Source organism: Penicillium subrubescens (genome assembly GCF_028828155.1).
Source record: "Penicillium subrubescens strain IBT 31985 chromosome Unknown utg000005l_segment0_segment0, whole genome shotgun sequence".
NCBI lineage: Eukaryota > Fungi > Ascomycota > Eurotiomycetes > Eurotiales > Aspergillaceae > Penicillium > Penicillium subrubescens.
The window spans coordinates 3,382,862-3,410,469 of NW_026643155.1; the positions used below are offsets into that span (position 1 = coordinate 3,382,862).

General features: G+C 48.9%; 12 protein-coding genes across 12 annotated transcripts; 4 read left to right on the forward strand and 8 right to left on the reverse strand.

Moving 5' to 3' along the window:
* Positions 1 to 174: 174 nt before the first annotated feature.
* On the reverse strand, positions 175 to 2,043 carry N7473_007731 (uncharacterized protein; the record flags this gene model as incomplete). The annotated part of the gene is made up of 3 exons (XM_057153671.1): positions 175 to 552; positions 610 to 1,069; positions 1,124 to 2,043. 3 exons carry the CDS (start codon positions 2,041 to 2,043, stop codon positions 175 to 177), a joined length of 1,758 nt encoding a protein of 585 aa, XP_057008009.1.
* Positions 2,044 to 3,724: 1,681 nt separating this feature from the next.
* On the reverse strand, positions 3,725 to 5,244 carry N7473_007732 (ferric reductase family protein; the record flags this gene model as incomplete). Its single annotated transcript, XM_057153672.1, has 3 exons — positions 3,725 to 4,612; positions 4,947 to 5,008; positions 5,067 to 5,244. 3 exons carry the CDS (start codon positions 5,242 to 5,244, stop codon positions 3,725 to 3,727), a joined length of 1,128 nt encoding a protein of 375 aa, XP_057008010.1.
* Positions 5,245 to 6,767: 1,523 nt separating this feature from the next.
* N7473_007733 (general substrate transporter) lies at positions 6,768 to 7,941 on the reverse strand (the record flags this gene model as incomplete). The annotated part of the gene is made up of 4 exons (XM_057153673.1): positions 6,768 to 7,157; positions 7,217 to 7,617; positions 7,696 to 7,833; positions 7,917 to 7,941. The coding sequence occupies 4 exons, from the start codon at positions 7,939 to 7,941 to the stop codon at positions 6,768 to 6,770; spliced, it is 954 nt and encodes a 317-aa protein (XP_057008011.1).
* Positions 7,942 to 8,736: 795 nt separating this feature from the next.
* On the forward strand, positions 8,737 to 9,771 carry N7473_007734 (uncharacterized protein; the record flags this gene model as incomplete). Its single annotated transcript, XM_057153674.1, has 2 exons — positions 8,737 to 9,328; positions 9,350 to 9,771. The coding sequence occupies 2 exons, from the start codon at positions 8,737 to 8,739 to the stop codon at positions 9,769 to 9,771; spliced, it is 1,014 nt and encodes a 337-aa protein (XP_057008012.1).
* Positions 9,772 to 10,890: 1,119 nt separating this feature from the next.
* N7473_007735 (dextranase) lies at positions 10,891 to 12,678 on the forward strand (the record flags this gene model as incomplete). The annotated part of the gene is made up of 1 exon (XM_057153675.1): positions 10,891 to 12,678. The coding sequence occupies one exon, from the start codon at positions 10,891 to 10,893 to the stop codon at positions 12,676 to 12,678; it is 1,788 nt and encodes a 595-aa protein (XP_057008013.1).
* Positions 12,679 to 12,810: 132 nt separating this feature from the next.
* Positions 12,811 to 15,109, reverse strand: N7473_007736 (uncharacterized protein). Its single transcript, XM_057153676.1, has 7 exons — positions 14,858 to 15,109; positions 14,663 to 14,796; positions 14,429 to 14,552; positions 14,166 to 14,372; positions 13,755 to 14,111; positions 13,330 to 13,697; positions 12,811 to 13,253 (listed from the first exon to the last, which is right to left on the reverse strand). Exons 1-7 carry the CDS (start codon positions 15,031 to 15,033, stop codon positions 12,925 to 12,927), a joined length of 1,695 nt encoding a protein of 564 aa, XP_057008014.1. The 5' UTR covers positions 15,034 to 15,109; the 3' UTR covers positions 12,811 to 12,924.
* Positions 15,110 to 16,312: 1,203 nt separating this feature from the next.
* Positions 16,313 to 18,911, reverse strand: N7473_007737 (Zn(II)2Cys6 transcription factor; the record flags this gene model as incomplete). The annotated part of the gene is made up of 7 exons (XM_057153677.1): positions 16,313 to 16,523; positions 16,581 to 16,639; positions 16,689 to 16,771; positions 16,825 to 17,226; positions 17,276 to 17,395; positions 17,448 to 17,700; positions 17,751 to 18,911. 7 exons carry the CDS (start codon positions 18,909 to 18,911, stop codon positions 16,313 to 16,315), a joined length of 2,289 nt encoding a protein of 762 aa, XP_057008015.1.
* Positions 18,912 to 19,466: 555 nt separating this feature from the next.
* On the reverse strand, positions 19,467 to 21,649 carry N7473_007738 (uncharacterized protein; the record flags this gene model as incomplete). Its single annotated transcript, XM_057153678.1, has 13 exons — positions 19,467 to 19,669; positions 19,724 to 19,804; positions 19,865 to 19,930; positions 19,992 to 20,164; positions 20,216 to 20,337; positions 20,385 to 20,651; positions 20,706 to 20,824; positions 20,879 to 20,933; positions 20,986 to 21,032; positions 21,086 to 21,296; positions 21,324 to 21,342; positions 21,404 to 21,523; positions 21,582 to 21,649. The coding sequence occupies 13 exons, from the start codon at positions 21,647 to 21,649 to the stop codon at positions 19,467 to 19,469; spliced, it is 1,551 nt and encodes a 516-aa protein (XP_057008016.1).
* A 3-nt stretch (positions 21,650 to 21,652) lies between these two features.
* On the reverse strand, positions 21,653 to 21,862 carry N7473_007739 (uncharacterized protein; the record flags this gene model as incomplete). Its single annotated transcript, XM_057153679.1, has 1 exon — positions 21,653 to 21,862. The coding sequence occupies one exon, from the start codon at positions 21,860 to 21,862 to the stop codon at positions 21,653 to 21,655; it is 210 nt and encodes a 69-aa protein (XP_057008017.1).
* Positions 21,863 to 22,692: 830 nt separating this feature from the next.
* Positions 22,693 to 23,749, forward strand: N7473_007740 (oxidoreductase, short chain dehydrogenase/reductase family; the record flags this gene model as incomplete). Its single annotated transcript, XM_057153680.1, has 4 exons — positions 22,693 to 23,147; positions 23,207 to 23,318; positions 23,377 to 23,490; positions 23,549 to 23,749. The coding sequence occupies 4 exons, from the start codon at positions 22,693 to 22,695 to the stop codon at positions 23,747 to 23,749; spliced, it is 882 nt and encodes a 293-aa protein (XP_057008018.1).
* Positions 23,750 to 24,226: 477 nt separating this feature from the next.
* aspf2 (major allergen Asp F2) lies at positions 24,227 to 25,231 on the reverse strand (the record flags this gene model as incomplete). Its single annotated transcript, XM_057153681.1, has 3 exons — positions 24,227 to 24,268; positions 24,323 to 24,786; positions 24,844 to 25,231. The coding sequence occupies 3 exons, from the start codon at positions 25,229 to 25,231 to the stop codon at positions 24,227 to 24,229; spliced, it is 894 nt and encodes a 297-aa protein (XP_057008019.1).
* A 604-nt stretch (positions 25,232 to 25,835) lies between these two features.
* zrfC (putative ZIP Zinc transporter) lies at positions 25,836 to 27,421 on the forward strand (the record flags this gene model as incomplete). Its single annotated transcript, XM_057153682.1, has 4 exons — positions 25,836 to 26,062; positions 26,120 to 26,299; positions 26,358 to 26,598; positions 26,651 to 27,421. 4 exons carry the CDS (start codon positions 25,836 to 25,838, stop codon positions 27,419 to 27,421), a joined length of 1,419 nt encoding a protein of 472 aa, XP_057008020.1.
* Positions 27,422 to 27,608: the final 187 nt, after the last annotated feature.

Below are 27,608 nucleotides of genomic sequence, written 5' to 3' on the forward strand. Positions count from 1 at the left end.
TCTCATTCAAACATTGAAGACCTAGCTATTTCCGATGAAGATAACCGGTTTTCAAGAACGCTTCCCCACACTCAAGAGGAATACCGTAAGTAGTTCGATAAGAATCTCAATCGTGAGCGGACAGTATTGAACTCCGTATATCATGTTCATCGTATCAGCACTTTCAATGTACGTTCATTTCGCTCCCTCTGCTTGAGTCCGCAGCAGTATCTGTGTATGAGCATGGGCATGATTACGGCAATGAGCAGCTTCCTGTTCCTCCACCGTCACTTCAGAGCAAAGAGTTTCAAGACTGGGCTGTTCAAGCGGTGTGGAAAACGGTGCGGGGATGTGGTTGGCCTGCAGCAGATCCTGTGAATTGTTCCAAAGCGTAAAAAACAGGTAAGATTGGCCGCCGCGGGTTCGCGAGAGAAACATGAGGATGCTCTTTAGGATGTCCCTTGTTTCGGCTGCGGACGGTGTTGTGGAGGAGGTGGCGGGGGAATATGCTTTATAGAGGAGGTGAGGTGGGAGGTGGGTTATGCTCTCTCCGATGTCGTAGAGTTTTTGTTCCTTGAAGAGGGTAAGTCGCTATCCAACGTTTGAGGGTGAAAGCACTAGTAGACGTACTATTCCAATGCCATGAGCATCAACAGAGGGCAAAGAGGCGCATGAGAGGCAAGCCAGCACGGTTCTCCCTGCAATCAACGGAATTTGTATTGGCAGGAGCGCTGTGGAGCTGGTTGGATTTCGCGGGTGGAGGGGATATCTCTTGACCAGGTAATTCCAAAGACAGACCAGGAGCCACTGCTGGCTGATGATGATGTCTACCTGTTGGGTTTCTGCTACCTCCTCAAGTAGAGCAGTAGGGTTGGAGATGGACTGGTACATTGTAGTAATGGCCGAGTATTCCTGGGACTCGCACACAATATTGGTATTCCAGTTGTAAAATTCAGGGATCATCTGTTCAAAGACTGTGATGAGGCTAACAAATCCGTAAAGTAAGGCCGGGACTTCTGAGTTCAAAACAGAAGGTTTGCGGACACTACGACGGAGCATGACGGGCCGACCAGTCTGGAGGGCATACGCTCTACATAAAGGTCAGTGTGAAAATTCCTTGCAGAAGGAAGTTGCAGGTACTGACCGTTCGGTGATAAATATAAGCCAGTAGACCCGGCGGCGGACCTCGATCTCGGCGGGAGGCAAACCAACATACAATTCTTCCCTGTCCATCTTCAAAATTTGCAAAAAGGAAATTGCTTGACTCAAATAGTGCCAAGCGTAGTCAGATTTGTTCAGGTTGCCGTAGGCACAGAAGAGGAAGAACATGGTGAGAAGAGAGTCCAGGTGTGGGTGCTCCAGCGAGTCATATTCACGGAATGCCCTGACTGCTTCGTCGATCAAATCCTGGCCTGAGATAAGATTATCCATGGATGATTCATAGCCTCCAATATCCAGGTTGAGCTGGAGGTGAGTCGCCGCAGACAAGGCCACTAGATATGCATACCGCTGCGGATGCAACGCGTCCGGATTGGCACAGTCGGCAATAAGTGTGGAGTCAGTAATTGGCATGATGTAGTATAGACGCTGGAAAAACAGGCCGACATGCGCCCCAAGCTCTGTGGACGAGATTCGTTGTTTTGCAGGGCCACGCGAAGAGGTCAACAGACTCGGGATGCTATGTTCTGTCGATGAGTGCGAACTCTGAGACATGGCCAGGGAAGGGGTCGGCGATGCAGAACCGGCATTTTCAGGATCGTTGGAAGGCAAAGTCTGCACTGTCACAGTTCTTGTTGTTGCGAAAGATTCTGGGTGTGCGGGGGATCCAGAAGGGGGTCCTTCGGCCCCTAAGCCACGCAGGAAGTTTATGATGTGGGCACTGGGACCTTTGGGCCCTTTTCTGCGGGGTACGGTAGTGTAGGCGCATGGAAGAGAGACCTCCACACATTTCTCGCAGGGTCGCTCACGGTTGCAGCGGATCTTGCGCCGGCGACAGCTATCGCAGGCCATCGATGGCTGTCGCTTCTGTTTGGGAGCAGAAGCAGGCGCCTCTGAAGTCTCCATGATGGGGTTTCTTACATGTCCGAGGGAAGCAGACTTGGTAGAAGTGAGTGAGGAAAGTGAGGGAGTTGGGAGAGTTGGGGCGAGCTCCGATATACTAGGGTCTCGGTACCGCGCTGGACTGCTGGATCCTTGGAGGCGTTCAAATCCCCGCTATAATTCCCAGCCAAAAGTGAGCCCTCGTATTCGCTTACCTTATTAACTTAGTTGAGTTAACTACACTGCAGTAATTAACTAGTTGACTAGTCAAATTAGGAGAATCATGACTCCCTCAAAGAAAACGGGACTACTTCGGAGACACTGCAGCATTCCTCAACCTCGAGGCTAACTAGATTAAGCAAATGAACGCCGCGTCGGGCCCAGCAAGATCGACCCCGACTCGACCAGCTTGGATCCAATTTGCCCAGGGTAATTTGACTATACCGCATCCAAAGCCGGAAATTGCCTTTGAAGGCAAATTCCAGCTGACTTCGTAGAGGTGGAAGTTGAGCACAATTACTGCCAGTTGCGAGATCGTCACGCCAGACCGGACAAAGGCAAAAACGTCCCGATCCTCATGGTCGACGAGTTGGAAAGTTCCGTACATGAAATTAAGCCTCGGCAGTCAAGAACTGCGTGGGGAGAGCCGTTCTACCGCATTGGCGTGCATGAATTTTCCCGCGACTTGAGGCGATACTCCGTCATCGCAGTTTGGTGAAGATGGGTGCCTTTAGGGTAGGAGGTAGGAGGATGCCAGTTTATGTAGCCGGATCTTGTCAGCGTAATTCGTAGTGGTCTAATCTGGAGGTGATGTCGCCAATGCTGTCGCCGCTGGTATCGCAGAACGCAAAAGGATAGACTTAGTAGACGTAGCGTCCCTTCCATCATTCCTTGAGAGGGTTTGGAGAAGGAGCGAGAGGTTGAGCGTATTTCAGAGAAGGCATCGTGGTTGATTTAGAATGCAGCGTTTTGATGCTCTTCCTTCGTTTTTCGCTATTTGCCCTGGAGACGAGAGAAGGGATGTTTCTCTCGATGGCAGACTTGCCGTTGTCAATCTGTTTAGACTTATATACCTAGCTGCAGTCACATCGTGCGGTATAGATTTACCGGTTCATTTCCGGTCCTTTCATCGTCTCTAGTCCCATGCGCACGGCGGCTCGCGATGTCCCACGACGGGCGGATGCCCCCACCATAGTTTCAGTTCAAATTCCGTCCTATAAATGGTAGGGCCGTGGGGTTCGTTGCATAGGATATTTTGAAAGACTAGGTCCTTGCATTGGGCACAGTCGTGACCAATAGGGACTAATCGAGAGTGAAATATCAGCGGTGGCTCAACGGAGATACTGTGGATACTGATGTGCATTCAGTGTTTCCAAAACGCCTATCTTGGAAGTAGGAATCGAAATGCAAATCCGAATTTTTCTGATCAGTTCCATAGAAAATCAATTACATTGTTGTTATTTCATATTTTATGACTTAAGCTTAGTGCTCCTCCGGTTATACTAACTACTAACCAGCGGCTCCCTACTTGCAAAAGCCACCTCCGTCGCCCATCAGACGACTAATTAGGGGGGACAATTTAACTTTGCATAGCCTTCAAGGGCTCTCAACAAATGCAGTTCTCACGCAGAATACGTACATTTGCTCCTCTATCATCTCCGCTCCCCCACATTCTCAATCTTCCAGAACAGTCTCTTCCACTCAGTCACCAGGTAAAACTCTCCTCAAAAAAATCAACTCTACTCCCACTCTGCGCCTCACGACATACCCTACGCACATCATCACTAAATGACCCATTCCCACAGCAAAGCACGCCCATCGCTCCAACCTGGTTACTCATCTCCCACGCCAGCAGCTTCTCAAAGCTAGGCCGTCCCGTTGACACCCGTATCTCCTCCGAACCCCCCAACCGGATTCTCTCCATCCCATCTGCATTGTAAGAACCCGTAACGTAAATTAAAATTTGCAACGCACGAGTCGGTGAACTCTCCCGCTCCTTACCCTTCCCTATACTCACTATACTGCCGATCCACTCTTCAACCCACTCTAAATAGTCTGGCGATCGAACAACCCACACAAGAGTTATTCTCCTCGCCGCCACCGTACCTTCTACTTGTCCTCGCACAAGTCTCCGCAGATACAGAAGGTGGTGCGTGATTCCAACCCCACCAGCGAACAGAACAACAGTTCCATACGAATCAAGAGAATGAATACCCCCGTAAGGCCCTTCAACCAGCGCATGCACCGATAGGGTCTGATTCACACTCCCGGAAACACGGCGAGCTAGGGTGTCGGTGAACCCTGTTCGACGGCGCATAAGGATGTATATCTGATTTGTTGGTGTTGTTTCGGGTGTCTCCCTCTCTGCTGCGAGGGAGTCGAAATCGTCGGTCCAGCATATTGAGAACGGATGCGAGGTCCAAAGGGATATGGAGGGAATATATAAGTATATATGTTGACCTGGGGTAACAATCCATGGGCGGGGAAGGTTCAAAGCGATTTTTAAGAGATCGTCGGGTAGGGACTCAATATCGGCCGTGGTCTGATCTCGGCTGACATTGCGGTAGAGGATGGTGACAATGCGTGCCGCGCGCTGTTATTCTAGATGGTCAGTATTTTGGCGTTCTTCTTTTCTCTTGCAGGTAAATATTGGGGTTGAGTAGTGTGTGTATAGTACCTCTATAGCCCAGAGAATTATGGCAGTAAGCAAAAATGGCTGCGCTGGCTTCCCGTTCAAATGCATCCAGAGGAATACGAATGACGTAGCTGCTATAACGATATGGAGGTGAAGAAAGGTCTCGTAGAAGGCATGACGTATTGGAGATGGAGAATGGACGAGAAGAAAGGCAAAGGCGCAGGAAGCCTAGGATGTCGTTTGTAAATTATTGAGAAAAGGCAAGAAGCTAGAGTGCACGACGACAACTTACTATAAGTCCTGCTCGGATGAAAGAGCTATCCATGAACGCCAGTCGAACTGCATCCCACCCGGCTTTGAATTCCAGACAGTCAGCGACACGCATGTATCCTAAACAGTTAATTCTGCCTACCGTTTCGTGCTTTGGGAATACACCAGGCAAAGACATGAGCGAGGGCTTCTAAAACAACAATACGCGCAAGCCACCGATGAAGAACGTTAAACGTATCATAAGGGACTCGAAGAAGGCTAATAAGAGGATTATTCCTACCAGCAATCAAGACCAACGGGATAAGGTTCATTGTCGCCATAATGCCTGTCCGTATTTGAATGACAGCAGCGGCTCGGTCGGTGCCATAGGGAATATTCACCGTACACAATGCCACATTCATAGCAAGAATTAAAATTAGAACACAAGCTTGAGCGCGGCTAGGCAATGTGCCCATGTTCACAGCCCGAGAGAGTCGAAACTCTTGATGGTGCCGAGTGCGGAAGAGTGGCGCATATAGGAAAAGAATCCGGGCCATGGTGAGCCATTTGTGTGCAGGCACATAATACTTTTGCCGGTCATCGCTCAGACATGTTATTTGTCTTAGGTAGCTTGAAAGGTGGAATGCGGTTCTCCAGATCAGTAGAACTGCTGCGAAGCATCCGAGGGCCAACAGGGCGTAGTGAGAAAGACCAATACCTTCCCGCTTGTAATAAGGATCGTCCAGTGGATTGTATCTGTAGTTTTCTCTGTTATGGAGTATCATCATGAGTGGTGCAAGCGAGGCCAGACTAATATCTGTCTAGATCTCATTAGAGAGGCTATCTCGTCTTCTGACTTGGGTACCTACCGATGGCGCTTTGTAAGTTGGGATCGAGGCTTGGGTAGGTAATAATGACCAAGGGCTCGACACACAGCGAATAACAAGATATGCAAACAGGAAGGCGGCCAAGGTATTATGTATAGATGGTAGGGCTCGTGCTAGGGAAATATAACAACATGCGTGAACCTGGGGTTGTGAGGACCCAAAGAAGAGGCTGTGTTCATATATATATGCATGGGTATCCTTGGCCCATGGATGTACAGGACTGTCACGTTCCGCCAGCTTCCAAAGAATTATGCAATGTGAAAGTCTTGAAGGGCCTCCAGGATTCCAGCACGGTTTCTACACCTCGGACGCACTTCGGAAATATCCTTTGGAGTTGCGCAAAATGCATTACTAGACCCCTGTCGATCTGAATATCTGCAGAACTTACATAGGGCTAAGTTGGTCCGATAGAGGATCTTTAGTGGATCCAGCAGTTCTGCAGGCAGGCGAAAAACAGGGGTTGGAATACATAAGACCGGGGCTACATAGACCTACTGACCTCTATTACGTCGAAATTAATCTGGGCTGGAGTGTCTTAAAAAATAGTATGGACTTTCACGTAAATCCTGGGCATTTAGAGTTTTACGACAATTATTACGGTGGTATTGCCTAGGAACAGAAGCAGGAAAAATGCCTGAAGACTCATTCAGCCTAAGGGTCTGGGGAACGGATCTAATCGACTTCCGAGTAAGTTTCGATTCCCCGTGGGGTATAGCGAGCTACTGTATCGGCGATTTTGTGGGGTCTTCAGACCTGTTTCAACTCTGAGTTCTTCGGATTAATTTATTCAACATTCAAGTCTGTACGCGGCCGTATAGTGTACTTAACTGGACGGAAGTAAAAAAAGCAAGAGATAAAGTTGTCATTAGTAGCGTTTCTTGAAAGTGTGTTATAGATAAAGTAATGGATATAATACAGATCAGTAATCAATACATCTGCCACATACCGGCTCTCGGCTCACCACTGGCTATCTGATTTTATCCCGATTTCTCCAAATTGCGTCGGAAAACACGGAACTTGGCAGCCTTCGCCCGCTTCACGAACAGAATACCGATCTCAAGATAACTGAGCCCGTATGGCTCGGGAAGCCTGAAATAGCACCACATAAGACACAGGATCGTGGTGCCGACAAAGAAAAAGGATGATTTCCTCTTCCAGTTCCACGCGGTGGGACTAAGCATGCCCGAGGCAAGCGTGTTGGTAATAATACTGGTGATATTGTACACCACACGCCCAACGCCAACGGTTTTAACTCGGAGTCGTGTGGAAGGAATTTCCACTACTAGCATATACGCCACGGGGCCTAACGTCGTTTGATAAACGGCAGTCAGCGCGATTATCAAGGACCCAAGAGTCCCTGGGTCGCACTTTCAGACATCAAGCTAACACAGCCACATATAATGAGAATGGCCAATGATAGCAAAACACCAGAAAGGAAGAGGCGGCGACGTCCGACCCATTGCAGCAGGAACCAGCAGATGATGTTCGCGCAGATTGACACTCCATACATCCCCACGGCTAGACTGAAGGCATCGTGCACTTGAGCCCCAGATTGTACATAGACGGGGAGGGCGTAAAATGTCAGAGTCGAGCCGCAGACCTGTTGCGTGGCCCACACCATTGTGGTGATCTCCGTTCGGCGCCGGTCCACACCACGAAAACGGTTAAGGTAGGTAATCTTGCCGTTTCCGTAGTATTTATCGACCTCGTTTGTATGTTTCATCATCTTCACAATCTCGTCTACACCCAAGGCGCCTGTACCTTTGCTAGTCAGACGCAACAGTGATTTCCGAGCATCGTCCGGCTGATCTTGGCGGATTAGCCACCCTAGAATGCGGCATGTTGTTAGATAAGCTGCAAGGAGGAGGGGAAGGAGGTTTCATTAGTAGAAGGGGTAAGACCCACAAGGGCTTTGAGGTGCACATAAAACCCCGGTCAGAATAGCTGTGATGAACACCCACTGCAATGCGAAGGGGAGGCGATAAACCCATTCGGAATCCGTATCGACCAAAGCACGGGTCACACCGACGCCGCAGGTCTGTCCTAAAACCTAGCAAAGATTGATACAACTGAGGAACTGGCCTCGGAGCGCCACCGGCATCACCTCGGCAGCATAAGAGACCGACCGACAATGTCTGAAAAATACCCCATGGGATCCCTTTGCGGAGTTAGAATCTTTCAGTGTCCAGTAATATTGACTGCGGGGTTTAGAGACACACCACATAAAATCTGTGCGGCTAGCAAAGTCTCCAGATTCCTCGCAGCAGGTGGAGGGGGGGGGGGGGGGGGGGGGGGGGGGGGGGGGGAAATCTGCAATAGTGCGAGGGTTTTATTGGTGGAAGGGATATTGATCTACGAACGATGGGTACATTCTGATAGAGGGTCGAAGATATCAGCATTGCTGTACAATGGCGGTCTGATGAGGAACTTGGAATGACATAGTCCCTGGAGAAGATGCCGTGGGCATTCGATAGAACTATCTTTAACTGGGTGGCGCGCGCCATCGGGACAGAAGCAGGCATAGGATTCATACCCGCTTCATTGGATATCGCATGGCAGGATCAGATAAGGGTTACAATGCCTTCTCTTTATCGAAAGTATTGAAAATAGCCGGATTCCCGTGCCTGGGTGTAAGAGATGCCAACGGACTCGATTCATCGCCATTGCCACTCGCTTTGTGGTCACAAAATAAGGTCTAGAATCACCTGTGGACCGTGCATACCGCGGGGGTGGATATGAGGGTGTGGAGAGAGTTTCTTGCTCCTCCTTGAGCCTCCAAGAGACCGATTGGTCGGAGCTGAAGTACTGCATTAAACCCGTAGTTGCCCCGTAGAACGCCCGCAAGTGTTCAATCTGGCATTATGATTCCCTAGTCTGATAAAACACAGATTTAACCGTGTCATTCAGGTCTTCGACATTAGATCGATAATCCAGATAGTATGCGACATGGCGTTCCCCTTCTTCCCGGAGAGCCACCGGGCCCTGAGCCTAGAGAATTACATTTACATGCGACAGCGCTGCGAGCGTCGAAGAGCGGTACACAAGCACGAGCAGAAGGATGCAGAGCACATAGAGCAGATCACCTCCTCGTCAAGCGCGGAACGATCGTCGTTCGAGCAGGCAAGCCTACAACTCCAGCGAAGTGGAAGTGGAAGTGGATCGCAGGGCGACAGGCATCCTTCAAGACTAGCCCGAATTCTCATCCCTGCTAGGCTTCGAAGGACAAGGTCTCTAGAGAATCGGAATGGTCCAAATGATAATGATTGCCATAGTGACCATGTCCTTTGCATCTCACCCACCTCAACAGCTACTCGACTAGCCACGTCAACAGGTGTTTCACCCTCAACAAGAACGACGACTCCCACCACCGATCCAGCAAAGCACATCTTTCGTTTATACTCCGCTCGCCTGACAAACCCTTTCTCTCCTCATTTCGAACTAAATCCCCTTCTCCTCAACATCACTCAGCCTCTTCTCTCCAAGCATCACTCGAGACGACGTAACCTCAGGGTTCTTGATCTGGGCGGTATTGAAGGCAGTATGTTTATACTACTCCTAGCCTCCTTCATGCTCCTGCTGACTCCCAAAACAACAGGTGTGTACACGCAGACGCTCGCTACTCTACCACACGTTGCAATATGCCAGCTCCCACAACAACAGCTACCCACCAAATTCCCGCCCTATCTACCGTTCAAGTCAAAGAGCTTCGATGTAATCACGACGAGAACGCTCTATAAATTCCTCGCGAATACCAATCGATCACGAAATCCAGAGCCAAGATCTTGGGTTCGAGAGATCCACCGCATCCTGGATAAAGGTGGTCATTTCGAATTTTTTTCTTTGACTGTCAACTCAGTCATGCCGGACCGCTTACAAGAGAAATGGAGCCCTGTCTCTACCAGGATCACCAATTCTGCGGCTGCAGGCAAATTTATGAGGCGTGCACCTGCTCACCAGCAACTCCAACCTCAGAGGCTATGACTGGAGCCCAGTTTCTCGAACTACTTGCCAGCGAGGGCTTTATAATGGAGAAGAGCACAATACTCATGTTTCCATTTTCCTTCCTTTCTCAAATTTTCACACAGGATGGACAGCGGTTGAAAGTCAACCAAGAGGACCCTCGGAGTGGCCAGTCAAATGCGACTCCGCTGCTTGCTTCACTCATGAAGATGATAGATGAGGAATGTAGGGCATCTCAAACGGCGTGGAGGTGCATTATTGGCTCTGCGCAGAAGAGAAAGTATTGAACTAGCATGAGAACAATAGAACAACGAGGCTCTGTTGAATCGAGGTTTCTTCACGTAGACTGTCTCAGCTCTTGCCGATTACTGGAACATGACGGCCGTTCTTCGGCAGGGAGCAAAGCTAAATCTATCTCCGTTGGCTCACGAGCGGGTGTTACTCTGAGCGAGTTTAGAGCGAAATCATGAATCACCACTCTCGGGTACCAGTATCCCGCCGGTCCCCGGATTTATCTCCTGATTTTCGATGCGGGGGCGTAGCTACACGTGGAGATGGGGGAAATGGCCTGTTTTTGACCGAAATAGCGCCGAAATCACACGCAATAATGGTCTTTCGCGGGAATAGTCTTCATTGGTTTATTCCTGGTGCAAGCCCCACGCTGCGATAATGCTGCATTCTTCAAGTCCAAAACACCTATGATGTAAATTCCAACAAAACGCCTTTTCAAGGTGCACGACGATTGTGGCAGATGGATAAACACCCGTCTTTCATTGAGCAGATACCTTGCCTATGTTGAACACATGTATTCTTTATACCTCGGGAAATCTACTGTTGTGACTACTTCTGATCCCGCCGACTGCCAAAACCCAGCGATTAATTTCATATCCAGAGACTCCGGCAGCCCGAACTGCCCGATTTAGGTTGTGGCGTCTTCAATCTCCGTTCAGGGGAACACGCGGATATCCGGTCTCTTCTTTGCCTTGGCTCAACTATACCATCTGAGCTTTTAGAAGATGCAACCAGGCCCTCGCAGGTATAAATACGCCGTGGAAACGCGGCTTCTTTGCATCGGAGCAGATATTTCTTTGAATATACTCTGACAATCATTTTCTACTGCGATTCAAGTGACCCTTCAAAATGAGATTCCACCTAGGGACGGCCATATTCATGGCGGTTGGCGCACGCTGCCTCCCTTCCTCAACTGGGGGAAACGCGACGGTCTGCGATTCCAACCTCTGCACCTGGTGGCACGACTCTGGTGAAATCAATACAGGAACTAGAGTCCAGCCCGGCAATGTGCGCCAGTCTCATCGTTACAATGTTGAGGTCAGCCTTGCTGGCACTGGCGATTTTCGTCCGTCTTTCGTCTATGAGACAATCCCAAGAAACGGTAACGGCCGGATTTACTCTCCATGGGACTACCCCAAGGACAACACTCTTGGCAGTGATGTGGATGATGGGATCAGCATTGAACCCCAAGTTGGCATCACCATGGCGTGGTCTCAGTTCGAGTATGCCCAGGACGTCGACGTGAAGATCACCCGCAGGGACGGCCAAAGCTTGGGCTCGACCTCCAATGTGATTATCCGCCCAACCTCCACTAGCTATTCTCTGAGTACTTCGAGTGATGGTGGGATTATCATCCGTGTGCCTAAGGACAACAGTGGCCGGCGATTCTCTGTCGAGTTTAACGATGATCTCTACACCTACCGATCCGACGGACAGAACTATGTCCAATCCGGCGGTGATGTGGTCTCTGTCGAACCCACAAACGGGCTTCTCATATTCGCAAGTGCTTTCTTGCCTGCCGACAAGGTCCCTCAGATGAACAATGATAACACAAAGACTATGACGCCCGGGCCTATCAATGCCGGTGACTGGGGAAACAAGCCAATCCTTTACTTCCCTCCAGGAGTGTACTGGATGAACTCCAACCCACAGGGCGATAAGCCCAAGTACGGAGAGAACCATCTCAAACTCGATCCAAACACATACTGGGTGCACCTTGCCCCAGGCGCCTACGTCAAGGGTGCAGTCCAGTACACCACCTCGAACGGCGACTTCTACGCCACCGGCCACGGCGTCCTTTCCGGAGAACACTACGTCTACCAGGCCAATCCTGCAACATACTACCAAGCCCTCAAGAGTGACCAGACCAGCCTCCGCCTATGGTCCCACGAAAACGTTGGAAGTCAAACCTGGCACTGCCAGGGCCCGACCATCAACGCACCACCTTTTAACACTATGGATCTTCACGGAAACAGCGACCAGGCCAGCGTCCGCATCTCTGACTACAAACAGGTTGGCGCCTTTTTCATGCAGACCGACGGACCCCAGATGTACCCCAACAGCGTGGTAAACGACGTCTTCTACCACGCCAACGACGACGTTATAAAAGCCTACTACTCCAACGTCGTCGCGACGGGCCTTACTGTCTGGAAAGTCCACAACGACCCCATCATCCAAATGGGATGGGACTCACGCCAGGTCAGCGGTGTCGTTATCGACGGCCTAGATATCATCCACACCCGATACCGTCGCTCCGAGACGGTTGTGCCATCTGCGATTATCGGTGCATCACCGTTTTATATGGATGGGAAGTCACCAGACACCAGCAAGTTCATCAGCCTGTCTATTTCCAATGTCGTCTGTGAAGGACCCTGCCCGTCTCTCTTCCGCATCCAGGCTCTCCAGAACTACAAGAGCTTTCAAGTCAAGAATGTCGCTTACCCTGATGGTTTGAGCACGGGTGGCTTTGGCCTCGGACAGAGCATTGTCCCTTATGTGTCTGGAACGAGAATGGAGCTTGAAGTGGAGAACTGGACGGTCAAGGGGGAGAAGGTCACTATGGCTAACTTCCAGGCCGATAGCCTTGGCCAATTCAATATTGCCGGTGAGTACTGGGGACAGTGGTCTATTCAGTGAAAACGCTCGCTTTCGCGCCCATTGAATGAGAAGTACAGCCCATATGAATTTTGAAGGGAAAACCCTGGCTCTGGGTTCATTGTGGTACTTGCAGTGGTATTATGGATCACTATTGTGGAGAGGTCAAGCAGTAGCAAGTCATTTTGAAGTAGATGTTAGAACCCGCAATGAAATTTCAAATTGATCAAAGTACTCCCTCGCTGAATGAAAGATGCATATAAATAATGTAAGGTTAACAGATGACTCTTATCCTCCAGCCGCTCTATCAGCCGCAAGTTGTCGCTGACCTGGCTTGATGAGTAGGAGGACTGCTGGAAGCTGTGCAGCCGCGAACCCGATCATCACCCTCAACTGGGTGTTGTAACTTGCGGCAAAGAAACCCTTGACTGTATCTTGTAATTGTGGTGAAAAGTTGGTGATTGACTTCACGTTCTCAAGGAATAAATGTAGTTCGTGCGGTGAAAGAATATTCTGCAAATGATGTGCCAGGTGACCGTTGAGGATATTCGAGGCAATGGCGAGACCCATAGCGCCGCCCAAAAATCGAAGCTGAACCACGGTGCCAGTGGCGATCGCTGAAAGGAGTGAATATAACTAGTCAGTCATGAAATCGTCTCTTTGTCATGGGGAGGTACACTGAGGAGCACATACCGAGATCTCTGTCCTCGACTATGTATGGTGTTGCTAGCATCAGAACACCCAGAATTAAACCCATCCCAATGCCGGCTATGACTCCATAGACAATATCGGTGGCTCGGAATCCGTGTGATGTGGCAATGGTAGAGAGAAGCCCGACGCCGACGGTGTGCACCACGCAGCCCACGAGCAGAGAATAAATGAAGGGTATACGACCCTTGGAGCTGACAATATTGATAAGCGCAGCGGCAGCTGCCGCAACCGCAGAGTATCCGATTAGGTAGATGCCCGAGTCAAGAGGCGATTTGTCGAGCAGGATCTGGGCTTGCTGTGGGACATAAACCAAAACAACGTTGAAGGGTGCGCCGGTTACGAACGAGGTACTAGGACGGATTGTCAGACTGAGTCATCATGTAGAGGAGATGTTTGAGTTTACTCACATGAGAATACCCATCCATGGACGATCAAAGAACCAACGCTTGGGAAAGATTGGATCTTTTCCAGGAATTCCCGATATGTACCACTCCCACGCAAAGAATGCGATCCAAGAAACACCTGTTAATACAAGAAGTGCAATCGCGCCTCCCGAAGTCCACGAAAATGCAAGATTCGTTTCGTTCAATACTGTGACGATCAAGAACGAACCGATTATCATGAGCACCGATCCCACGAGGTCAAGATTAGCAAAGGAACGGTATGATGCCCGTGTTCTGAATGAAGGTGTGTGTTGATCAAGACCGAAATTCTTGGGCATCGCAATCATGATTATGGCGATTGCGATAGCGCAGAATGGAGCACTTTTCAATAAAATTAGCATGAAATTCAACACGGAGTCGTGATGTATGGCGTACTTGATAAGAAACACCCATCTCCACGCCGAGTCCTCCGCAAGGGCTCCTCCGATGATGGGTCCGATCAGGCAAGCCAGGGTAAGGCAGCATGACATGAGGCCACTGTATGTTGGAAGTTTTGATTTTGGAGCGATCTCGTATATGCAGAGAATCGCAAGCGCATATGCACCGGCACCTCCAATTCCTTGAAGAGCTCGAAATATGATCCTATACCAGCACAGTAAGATCCTGAACAATCTGTATCCAGAAAGATGGGGTCTTACAGCTGATTCACTGTCTGAGCGCACCCGCATCCAATTGAAAATGCGAGCAAAATCACAAGAGCAGCAATTGTTGTTTGTTTTCGCCCGATGATGTCGCTGGCTTTAGTCCATATGGCCATGAAACCTGTGGGTGATTGCAAGATTAGCATCAAAGAGTTGATACCGTGGGCGAGAGATGATGTGCCGGGAAAAGTTGAGCGACATTTGTGACGAAGTTGCAAGCTGGGTACATACCCGTATAAGTGGCTAAGTATCCGGTGATAATCCAGCTCCGTTTCTCGAAACCATCGAGGCTATCGGTGATGTTTGTGAGCGAAGAGCTCACGATTGTCACATCTAGATTGGATAGAAAGAAGCCAATCAAAAGCCTGTCTCCAAATCATTGGTAAGCCTTATCCAAACATTCAAGTATTGTGAAGAATCAGGTACCCTGTGGCAGTGAGGATAAGCCTCCATCCTGTCGGGTAAACAATTTCACTGCCTGGAGACAGTGTCCTTTGGGTCGACCCCTTTTCTTCACTTGTGGTAGTACTCCTCGTGTCCCTTCGAGACGGTCGGACTTCTTCTTTCTTAGAGATCGGCTCTGCAAACTGGATACGAGACATGGCTGTCAGTCGGCACCTTCGAGGATCCTGGGTATGTCAAGTGGAGGTGATCAGAGAGTTAAGCCATCGCTGCATGAGAGGAAGAGAAAGATTGCGAACAGGACCATCGACAATGTTGGACCAAGCCCCACATATATTCACCCCAGGGGGCCCTTCAAGTGGAACGCGGGAGACGCGTGATGACAGAATGTGGAATATTAATGGGAATAGTGATCGGCGCCGATCATTGAACCTAGAGCTTGGCCCGGGTGGCTTGGCGCGAATCTGCCAGAAGGCTGGAAATATTACGAGCCTAGATGACGAAACAAGAATTTGAGACCTTATCGTAGTGAAGCTGTGAGGCTGTGAGCATGCTAGAATTGGTGGTAGGTTTGATGGTTCTTCGTGGCTGGAAATTCCGAAAAGGGGGTGAACGGTTACTCCCTTCCTGGGGACTGATTCATACCATTGGCGATAACTAGATGAACGCGCTCTCTGGTTATTCTCAAGTTCCATCGTCCATGGCCTCGATCTTTACAGTCAGCATCTCCTTACTCGGCCTGCTTATCTCCCTCTGAAACATGCAGATGAGGCTTAAGCTTGATTGATTCAACGTCCAGAAGTAAGGGTTACACACTCTCGCTAGCCATGTTAGGGAATGTGTTGTTGTTTGCCTTGATACAATTAATTATTGAACAGGATATGTTTGTGTGTCTTCCAAAGATATCGGAGGTCGCTTGATCATGGCAATCGGGTTCCATTGACAACAAAGAGGTTGCAGGCGCCAGGAGCCGATAAGTCGGTCTACCCGTCTAGCCCGTCGATCACTGTCACTAGTCGGGCGATCTACACTTTAGTGTCCCAACGCGGCTAATGATGTACCCACGACCCTCAATATCCCCGGACATGGATCTAGAGAATCGAATGATTAAATCGGAGATTGTAAGACTCATATGTGATGAATGCTGTAATTTACATCTTCAGAAATTAATCACTGTAGTGGAATAATAATCATGATATCGTAGGTTGCAATGAACCCAAAAGTAATTTGAAATGGTTGTAGCCTTGGATGAACAGTCTCAAGGTGTGGCTCATCAATCTTTGAAGGCTTGGCAAAGATCGGTGACAAATTTAGGTCAATCAACGCCCGAACGCCCGATTGCCGATTTCGGCTCTCGACTACTGTACAGTACATGCCTAATATGCCGGTCGCCTGCAGAAGGCTGAGTTCACTCGGCATTGAGACCCGAATTTACATACCTGACACCCAATTGTTATGTGCTTGGTCATATGAGTCTTCCTAAGTAATCCCATCCATGTCAACATCATAGTCGTCATCATTGTCATAATCACCCCAGAGATCTTTCAAATCTTCCACTCGCCAAGCAGTAGCCCAACCAGTTTCACGCTCGATTCTGATCAAAGTCTCCACGATAGCCATATGTTCAGAGTAGTGCGACATGACTTTACCTGCAATCCACAGAGGTTGTAGTGCATTTGTCCAACACCCACTGAGGGGAACTATTTAGCGTCTTGTTCTTGAGGCCATACTAAGTGGAGATACTTACTGATGCGTATTAGATGCGGAGATAGCACAGATCTGCCGAGCATGCCAAAGGACAGATTTCTAGATGTATGTTAGAAATGACTCTCCACCTTTAAGCAGACAGACTAACCGGTTTTTTGAGAAGCGATAGTGTTTTAGGCTTGCGTTGGAGCAAAAGGAGGGCGCAGACGTGGTAAAGTTGATTTCCAGAGACTAAGTCACGTTAGCCTTAGCATATGAAGGAACAGAAAGCATGTAGAACGCACTGGCAGCTCCATTGCCATATAACACCATTGGGAATGGCTGGTCTATCCCCGAGTACCCGGGCTGGGCGACCGTAAATATGGACTTCATTTGACTCGGGCGACTTTCAAACCACTGTTCAACCTGCCCAAAGAGCTCTCTCCAGCGATATACGTATGAATTGACCTCCTCTTCAGGAATGGACTGGATTGGGCTACAGGGATGCGCAGTGTTGGAGGAGCATCCGAAGAGGACACCCAAAGTCTGAGCACAGAGATACACCGTATAATTGGCGTACGTATCAAAGCCACTTCTTGCATATGAAAGGAAGAGCTGTGATGCCTCATTGCCGCTCATGTCTCGTGGTCTCCAATTGTGGAGTGGGATGATAGTTTCTTCCTCCGATATCAGACCACCGCATACATCTGGAAATGCATTAGTATGAGCTCAAAATCCAATCCTAGAATGACATACCCATGCGTGCAAAACACCAAAACAGAGCTTGCTCTTCTTTTCCAGAGAAGCCATTAATACCAGCTGCTTGTATGAGGTACGCACATCCGTCCAAATGCCTTCGCCACTCCTTGGGGTTACCTGTTGAGCATTAATATCCAAGTCAAACAGATAATGGAAGAAAAATCCATACAACTCAACATTTCAAGGACACACAGGATCACACAAGAAGCGATGACAGGAGTGGTTTTGCTTTCTAATTCTGGCAATAGAAGATGGATTGCTTCTTGGTAGAGAGATAAACTTTCCGATTGAGATTTTGCATTTTGCTGTCTTTCAAGTTGACGGGCAGACAACGCCAAACAGGAATACCTCAAATGGGGTGCAGTCTTTGCCATCTGTGGGAATGTAGAAGCGAAGTGGTGATTATTATCAAACATGTCGAGCTTTTAGAGTCAGTCAACGATAGCTTGAATTGCTGTCAGGGAGAACATACCCATGAGCATATTTCATTCAAGTAATTTTGCCACAGAATGTGCTCCCTTTCGGGAGACAACTCGAACAGTCTTCTAGTCCTTGGCTCCCTCTTAGTGCGAGTAAACGAGCCCGAGTCGCTGTAGTCCGTTTGCGTGCGAGCATGAGAGATTGAGCCTCGAGAGCTGGTACGACTTTGACCATCAGGTCTGGCAGTCCATAACTGCCGATTTCGCAAAGTTGTATGTAGCGCTTCATAGGTTGATCCAGGTAAAAAGACATCGTTTGTGAGATCCGCGGGATCAGAGAAGACACCATTGTCAAAGAGAGGCGAGGGGTCATTGTGATATGAGTCTGTCACGGACGCGTTAAATTGGGCGTGGTGAGCAAGACCCCTCAAAGCCGCGAGATCGTCGACTAGAAACTCTGGGTTTGTGTGAACGTAGATATGCGAAGACTTATCATCTAGAACAGTGGTGCGTTGGATATCATATTGATAAGTTGAGTGATGCCACCTAGTGGCCCCAGGCGAGGGAAGATCATCAGCACTCTCTTCACTGTATCGATTGTGGAGAGAAGCGGGGCTTTGCTGACGCCGCAACAAATCAGACGGCTCGCCCCTGGATAGTGCTGAAGATAGCCCTTGATGTGCTTCCGTGAAAGAGCCGGAATGCGGGATCACCGACTGCGATGGATCTTTCAACGTAGACTGAGCTTCCGAAATGGCTTCAAATGTTGGCGCAGCGATTGTGGACGAAGCATGCGGCCCTGCCTCTGGCCGGTCACGGGTCGCTTCGGATTGCCGCTTAGAAACCCCTCTCGTACGGGGTGAATTTGTGAGAGTGCTCAAAATTTTGAACTTGCTTGGACGCTTGCTTTTGTTGGTGATTACACTCTGGCTCATGGAGGGGTGGTCCGATCCTAGCACTTTGATGTTGGCTTCTCGGAAGGATCCAAGTAGGCGCCATTGACATTCATCACCTCGTCGCTTGCAGCCTGTGCAGGTTGGTTTGGCTTCGTCGCATTTGCGACGCCGGCGACTGCAATTGAGACACCCCGTTCGTGTGCGTTTCTTCCGCTCCATAGGCTCTACGTCTTGCACATGCGGCCGTGGCAATGCCAGTGAGTTGCACAGGCCATCATCAGTACCTGCCATGGGGCTATTAAGAATTGCTCTCACCATACTAGACCAGGTTAACCACCGTCATGGGAAATTTCTGGGGTAGGCATTGGTATGGAGAGTCCTTAATGGCGGGGGAGGAGAGGGCTTAATATTACCGGAAATGGAGCGTTTAAGCGCTCTGCCCGGAATGTTTCGAGCCCCACTCGGCTCGTTTCCGTTGGTTGGGGTGCCGAGTCACGCCGGTTCTTCCTGTGCCGTGTGGAGATATTTTCGCGGGGATTTCCCGGGATTGCACCTGAGAGTCATCAGCCATGCCGTAATAGCTGAACGAGGCAAGAGCAGGCCAGATGAGTGGGTATGTACAGTGGAAGTTCAAAAATCCGGATCTAGAGACCAGAGAATTCGCCTAACAGAGATGCCTCCACTTCTTGTTTTTTTGAGGGTCTTTCTAAAGATCATTTAACTCGTCTTTCTTAATAGCTTAGGCATCATTTTCTAGTCCACCAATAAACTTGTGACTGAAAAGGTGATTCTGAACATTGGTCATTGGGACGAAAAATAGTCTGAAATGGCGAACCATCATCACCGAACAACAATTCACAAAAACAGATGAATCTACTCGACGTGTTGAGCATTCACGCTCTCAAGATCTTTGCCCTGAGCGATTCGCGCATCTGCGTCGCCAGCCATGCCCATGGACGGATGCCAATACAGTTTGACCTTTTCTCCCGTGAAAAGATGATCGATCTGCTCTAGGGTGAGGTTGCGTGCCTCCGGGTAGAAGAAGTAAATGAGAGGAAGGAAGCAAAAGTTGAAGACTACCAGAAATATTAGAATGGAGTGCAACGTGTTAGAGACTGAATGGGAAATACCGGCAAAGTAGATATAGGTTCGATAGCCAATGTTAGAAATACTAACGGGAGTGATTTCCACAACCAAAAATGTAAAGATCCCTGAAAAATATTCATTAGCTCCCATCAAGCAAACAGAGGTCTCTTTATAGAGCATCATACAGTTGGTTGCAGTCGCGAGAGCCGCCGATCGAGTTCGAATCGCAAGTGGCGAGTACTCGGCGGGCACTGAACAGACAGAGTAGGTTAGCCAAGGTGATTTCTGGAGTTGTCTTGTGAGAGAACATACGGAGCCATGGAATAGCGAGGAGGCCAACTGCAAAGAAGAAGTTGAACAGGAATAGCATGACTGTTGCAACTAAGCCAGCCGCATGTCCGCCGTCCCATACTGTTCCCGCCAGGATCGCCATGCAGGCGCCTTGACCAGTAACGGCGAACATCATGAGTTTACGACGACCGAGTCTGTATTTCGTCAGTTGCTAAGTCAGGGGAATTGAATGCTGCAGAGCCCACCGGTCGATGACCCAGATAGGAATCAAGGAGGAGAAGAAATATGCGACTCCGTTAAATCCGGCCAGCAGGAGTGCCGTGTTGTGATCCATTCCGACGGACTCCTCGAAGATCACAGTTGCATACTATTATCCGTCAGATCAAGCATTCTGGGTAATTCTGTAAGACTTACATATGTGATCAGGTTGATTCCCGACACTTGCTGCATCATTTGCCCCCCCATACCCAAAAGTGTTCGGTAGAAAAAGCGCTGTTGCCCATTCTGGAAGATCAGCTTGAAAGATCCCTCAGTCGAGGCTGCCTGCTCATCTCGAATGGCTTGAGAAATTTCCTGCACGTCGAGACTAACGACAGCATCGTTCTCGTCAATCTCTCTGGCATTATCCTGCAAGCTCCAAATAATATGGCGAGCCTTGTCTTCGTTTCCATGTTTGATAAGCTATATCACCGGGTTAGCTCATATCAAAATTGAAAGCAAAGGTTTGAGGCGCACCCATCGAGGAGATTCAGGTAGGAAGACAACACCGATGAATGTTAGGATAGCAAAGACGATCTGCAGTGCGATAGGGAAGCGGAACTGGGCTTCACTCGTGTTATACGAGAAACCGTAGTCTAGATGGAGATCAGGTCAGTAAAGAAGGTGAGCGCAGAATTGAATGTACTGACCAACCCAGTACGAAAGCATAACACCAAAGATATTGATAGCTAGCTCAATGGCCAACTAGAGTCACTGTCAGCGCGGATGTTTCCATGCATTCAAACAATGAACGTACCCCCTTTCCACGACTCGCAGCCTTACTCAACTCCGAATGCCAGACAGCTAATGCGATAGTCAGACGGCGCTCGTGATATGACTCAGTCATGGAGACTCACGGATAGTACTGGTGTTGAGACCGTTACCAACTCCAGCAATAATACGACCGACAATAAGATGAGGGATGCTGAAGGCACTACACTGGAGAGCAGCACCGATACTCAAAATCACACATCCAGCCATGATGCACTTGCGGCGACCAAGTCTCTCACCAATAAACAAAGACATGATAGCCCCAAGAAAACATCCCTGATTCATTAGCATCTGAGGCTAGACTTTCTCGTTCATGCGACTTACTATCTCGTAGATGGCAACACTACCCAAGAAAGACCATGTTAGTGTCTCATAGAGAAATAGCAGCCGGTTCATTGTCTTACACTGTTCCCTGGAGGGACGAGCTGCCATGCCCAGTCTTAGTAGTGTTGATTTCAGGAAATGTTGCGGTGAATGCATCCCCCGTCAATAGACCGGACATAACACCCTGATCATAGCCAAACCTCCAAGCGATAAACCGTTAGTAGAATAAAGAAGAATCTGGCGGGAGCGTTTACTCACAGCAAGAAACCACTACCGGCAGTGGCAGTGATGGCCCAAGCCAACTGCCTTCCCACAAGGAATGACATGACCTAGGTTGCGAATCCGAGCAGCTTTCGAACAAACTCCAGGAGAGTATAGTTGGTCTTCGACACTCCGATTGAAGTAGCGAAGAGGGAGATGGGTGTACAACAACCCATCACAGTGGGGCCCATGCCCCTCTTATAGAACCCTTCACCACGATTCTCATCGCCAAAAGCGCCGTTAATCGGGTGGCGCTCTTCAAGGTTCCCGGAATCCATGGCGTAATGTTTAGGTTGGGGACCCCAAATGCCCCAGAGTCTCTTGCCGCGTTTCAGAGGCGGGCAAACTCCGCGATTGCGGGGTGCATAGATGGATACCTAGCAAGTGAAATGCCTCGTTGACGTTCCTGGATCGAAGAAGTGCAGGGGTGGGCCGAACCGGGTCATCTACCGGCACAAGCCACGGCGTAGTTTCGGCGATCTCGGCTAAATCCTTAAATGGCTCGATGCGCGACTGCCTACCAAGAAAGGTATTTCCGCATTGGGAATGATTTAGCACCATAATTAGATTTGTCGTTGGTGCATACGATATGTCCTACAGCGAAACTAAAATGCTCTGCCGGTCTTGCGCTAATTTGTACGAGTATTTGACCCGCTTAGATCATGTGTGATTATTCGATAAGTTGTACTCCGTACACATCAGGCCTTTCTCACCCCCGCAGCAAACCGCAGGTCCTCGTCCTCGCCGGTCTTGCCCCGCGACTTTACATCCCACTAGAATACTTACTGTAAAGCGTAGGCCTTTGCACCCAGTGTCTGTTCGTCTGACTTTGCGAGAATCGGCCTATTCTCTTAGTCTAGGGAAAGAAGGTAGAAAAAATTGGAACCTGGACAAATTCAATTGCCGCGTAAGTTCCACTGTGGTTTTCTCAGCTCAACAATCTACAATTCGGTATTCTGCGGTCGTGGTGGAACTAGCTGTTAGGGCCACACTGTAGAAGGTTTCCTATATAAAGTGCAAGTCCTTAATTGATGCAGTGGGATCTTCTTGAATCCTGTCAACCTTGAACATTTCTCAATTTCACACCCGAAATATAGAATCCACCAAAATGGCCCCTTCTTTTAGTCTCGATCATACTACTCCTGCGGTCGTTCCCGAGTCGAACGAGACTCCGGCCGCCTTTGTGCCCACTAGAGATCTTTTCTCTCTAGCCGGTCGCACCGTCGTCATCACGGGCGGTGGTCGAGGTCTTGGTATGACCTTGACCACCGCGGTCCTGGAAGCTGGCGGCGAGGTCGCCTGCTTGGACCTTCTCCCAGAGCCTAGCCCTGAGGAGTGGATTGCTGTTCAGAAGCTTGCCAAGTCCTGTGGTCTCCAAGCCACCTATACCAAATGCGATATCACCAATGAGGAGGTCACCAAAGGCCTGTTGGAGAAGATTGCTGCTGATGCTCTGAGCCGAAATAAGCCCATGCGAGGGCTCATCACCTGTGCTGGAATCCAGCAGATGGTACCCGCCTTGGAATATCCCATTGAGGGTTACCGAAAGATGCTGGACGTTAAGTTAGCGATAGCCGCATTGTACCAAGTGACGAATAATTTACTAATGTCATATTACACAGTGTTCTTGGGACCTTTATTCCCGCTAAACACTGCGCTCGCATCTTTGTGGAGCAGAAGACGGCTGGAAGCATTGTTATGATCGCCTCCATGTCAGGCCAGATTGCTAACCGAGTGAGTAAAAAATATGGTGGAAGAAATCATTCAATGATTAACCAGATTTTCTTGTTAGGGGTTGACTTGTACAGCCTACAATTCCTCTAAGGCCGCCGTGCACCAGATGTGCCGATCGGTCGCTCAGGAATGGGGGCAGCACAAAATTCGCGTCAACACACTTTCGGCCGGGGTAAGAATTGGATTAAAGGTACTCAATCATGACAGACTTGGCTAATTCATCTTCTCAGTATATCCGTACTGCCATGACCGACGCCTTACTGAAGGAAAAGCCTGAAGTCGAGGAGACTTGGATGCGAGGCGCCCTCCTTGGTCGTCTGGGTGCGCCCGAGGACTTCAAGGGACCGACCGTGTATATGCTTGCTGATGGCAGCGCCTGGATGACTGGTGCTGATCTTCGTGTTGATGGTGGTCACTGTGCATCGGCATAAACCCCTTGAATTGAATTGAATGTAAAGATAAATGGGGCATGTTTCTGGCGTCTTGGTTTGGGTTGATCATGGTATAGATATAGATGTTTCAGAATATAACGAAAAATCAATTGATTTGTTGACAGAACCGTCGTTAACTAGTGGCTTGCATGATTTGACAAATTCCCAATCTTAATAGAAATTCAAAAAGCCGAGGATAATATATGGATACACCAAGCATCTGATCCACACTGTATCTATAAATTTCATTACCGTAGATTATATACACAATTGACACCAAAGAATGAACTCTCGTAATCCATTTATAACTGCTTTGCTTGCTTGACGTGCTTAAAAATGACATTTCCCAGCATTTACTTGGAAGAAGAACCGCAAACTGTAGATTGAAGCGTTGTAAACACTGAACTCAGTATTTAGTCATTTCAAACTTTGTCGTGTATGCTACTTCAAATACTCGACCCTAAGACATTGATGTCTCTAGGTACAGTGAAGCTCGCCGCCGTCGTGGGTATGGCAGTTCTGTGGCAATTAGTTTTCGAGCGTTAATATTAGGAATTTGCATGGCTAACTCACAGCAGGAACATCGGCTGTGGTAGAAGGAGCTTCGCTAGTCGTTTTTGTGGCAGTTGGCGTGCTTCCATGGGAGTTTGCGGCATCTTTCTTATCATCTTCGTGGTTGTGCTCATGCTGTTCGCCCGGGCACCCGATGCCCGGAACTGAGATATCATGAGCATAGACTTCCAGCGCAAAGTATTGAAGAGTTTCCGAATCATGCGTTGACAAAGTTGCATTCTCAATAGCGAGGTCAAGAACCTCATCGTATCCATCCGTATAATGATCGACCCAGTTTTGTCCGATGGCGGGGACATGATACAATCGGTGCAGCAGATCCGATGCCCAAAAAGTATTGGTCTCTGATCCCGAGACAGTGTAGCCCATTCCACACATTGTTGAGAGTGAACGACGACGTTCGTAGCTCAGATCGCAGATAACGGTTTCTTTGGTACCGTTTTCACCTCGCCAATGTCCAGCGTAACCTCAAAATGAGTGTTAGCGAGTTAATGACAATTATTATCAGGCACTCAGAAACTCACCTTCAAGATCACAGTTTCCGTCCGGGTTATCACAACGGAATAGAACATCATTCTTGTTGCCATTGACAACCACTTCAAAAGCTCCAATAGCTTCCATCGAAGGGCTGTTGCCAAAGTACTTTCGGTAGATCTCGCTTTCGTTTCTCCAGCGCAAGATATGGTCTTTAGCATGAGCTGCAAGTTCCACAGCCTCGGCTAATCCCAGCTCGATCTGGCGACGCTGTGTTGCGTTGCAACTAGAGTGAATTGGGAACTCTGTCACTTCACCTGCATTCCAGGGGGTAATTTCGGTTTTCACAAATGGCTTTGACAAGTTTCCATGGCCTGGAGCGGGCAAAGCCGCTGCGGTAGCAACCGAGAGAGCCAGTATTCTGAAAATGAGGGCCATGATGAGTGCTTTCCCGCTTGAAATTTCTTTGTCTGGCTGGAAACAAGACTGAGATATCTCTTTTATACTTTGTATTTTCCACATCTATCCTGTTCTACTCATTTGATGATTTGATTGCCAAGGCTTGTAATTCTGAGCTTTTCCTTCCAAAAATGCCGCAGTGATCACTTGGCTCAACCTTGTGAGATATTCCTAAAGCCCCAATACGACTTGAAGACATGCAAAGCGAGTACCTTGATAACCGTTTTCTATGCTTTGGCCTTTGACCTTGGACGGGGTGGTATAAAGCTCCTCCAATGCCAAGAACCAAGCCCAGCGGAGTCCCGCCAAGAATCTTGGAAAGGGGACCTTGATGGAACAGGCGTTGTGAAATCCATCCTCTCTAAGACCAAATCTCACTCGCTAATGGATGCCTATGCTTGGCGGTAGTCGAGACAATCCTTTACCGACTTTGCGACCGGAGATTTCACGAAGGAAACCGTCAAGGTCCTCATCGGCTTTGTAAACCGAGACCCTTCATAGAAAGCCACTTCTCCGGAGATTTTTCAAAAGGCATTCCTCAATTGATTTGACTTTTCCCATCCTATGTGGAATATATCTCGATATGCACTTTCTCAGGTCTTTTGTCATAACTTTGAGCGCAGCAAAGGCATTTGCGGCCACCTCTACAACAGCCGCAGCCGCAAGCTCAATCACTGGATGCCATACTCATGGATCGGATATTTTCTGCTTCGATAGATCTGGTCATGAGGTCCTGGTATCGGTGACTGCAACACCAACGAGTGGAACACCCGCGCAGTACACTGGCTGCCACTCACACGGCGACGAATCGTAAGTCACTACGATTTGGATACCCGGTCAAGTTTCTAATATTTGATGTGTTCCTAGATATTGCATGGATCAAGATGGCAATGATGTTCTAGTAAAGGAGCAAGAGTCCGATGGAGAAGAGTCCGAAGAGCACGACCATGACCATGACCGTGACCATAGCCATGAACACAGCCATGAGGAATCTGAAGAATCCACGTCGGGAGAGAAAACTAATTGCCACTTCCATGCTGGTGTGGAGTAAGTTCATTTCTGTTGGCGGGGGCCCACAATCGCTGACTTCTTCTTTTCAATACAGACATTGTGTCGGCTCAGGAGAGTCCGAGGAAAGTAGCCATCAGTCCTGTGGCATCCAAACAAGAGACTACAATGTGCCTCTGAGGATTGGAACACTATTCGTGGTTCTCATTACCAGTGCGATCGGTGTTTTTGCCCCTATACTATTAGCCAAACTGCCCTTTGCCTCCATCAACTCCATGGTATCAACGGTCCTCAAGCAATTCGGCACGGGCATCATCATCGCGACGGCATTTGTTCACGTAAGTCGAATTCATGTATCAATCAAAAAGTAAGAAACTAACACATTACTAGCTATATACACATGCTTCGCTCATGTTCACCAACGAATGTCTGGGTGAGCTGGACTACGAAGCGACTACTTCTGCAGTGGTAATGGCTGGCATATTCCTGGCATTCTTGTTTGAATATATCGGCTACCGAGTTACTGCCGCCAGGGCCGCCAAAGCAGTCACGTCACCTTCGGAGCCTTCTAGCCCTGAGCAATCTTCTCGCAAAGAAGATGTTCCATCTCACCCGCAGTCTACACTGGCACAAATGGGACATAGCCATGGGGTTGCTCTTGATCCAACCAGGCCAATCACACAGTTTTCTGTAATTGTCATGGAAGCTGGTGTCCTGTTCCACAGTATATTGATTGGTATCACCCTGGTTGTTGCCGGCGACTCTTTCTATAAGACACTTTTGGTGGTCCTTGTGTTCCATCAATTTTTCGAAGGCCTGGCACTCGGGGCTCGAATTGCGACGCTCCCTGGCTCGATCTTTCCGTTAAAAGCCATTATGGCCGCAGCCTTCGCTCTTATCACTCCTATCGGTATGGCTATTGGACTGGGCGTGCTGCATTCTTTCAACGGAAATGAGAAGAGCACTCTTATTGCGCTCGGCACACTAGATGCCCTTTCTGCTGGAATTCTTGCGTGGGTGGGTGTTGTGGATATGTGGGCTCGAGACTGGGTTATTGAGGGAGGCGAAATGCTCAATGCACCTCTAGGTAGAGTATTGATCGGTGGTTTATCTTTGGTGACTGGGCTTATTCTGATGGGAGTGCTTGGTAAATGGGCCTAAGCGGCCAGCCATCCTGGTTTTCGCCAAGTTATTTACCAGATCTACTTCCACGCACGTGGCACCTCGCAGGAACCAAGATCCAAAATAGCTTCCAAAAATAAGAATAAACTATACGCGCCATCCATTATTTGCACTGGATCTACAAGCTACTATCTGAATACCCATTCTCTAGGCAAAGAGGATCGAC

Excerpts from the sequence above, each read along its gene's own strand:
- N7473_007736 (XM_057153676.1), bottom strand. The coding sequence starts at position 15,033 with ATGTCTCGTATCCAGTTTGCAGAGCCGATCTCTAAGAAAGAAGAAGTC. Across the intron at positions 14,797-14,857 it reads CTTATCCTCACTGCCACAGG|GCTTTTGATTGGCTTCTTTC; the intron begins GTACCTGATTCT and ends ATTTGGAGACAG. Across the intron at positions 14,112-14,165 it reads AGATGGGTGTTTCTTATCAA|TGCTCCATTCTGCGCTATCG; the intron begins GTACGCCATACA and ends TTTATTGAAAAG.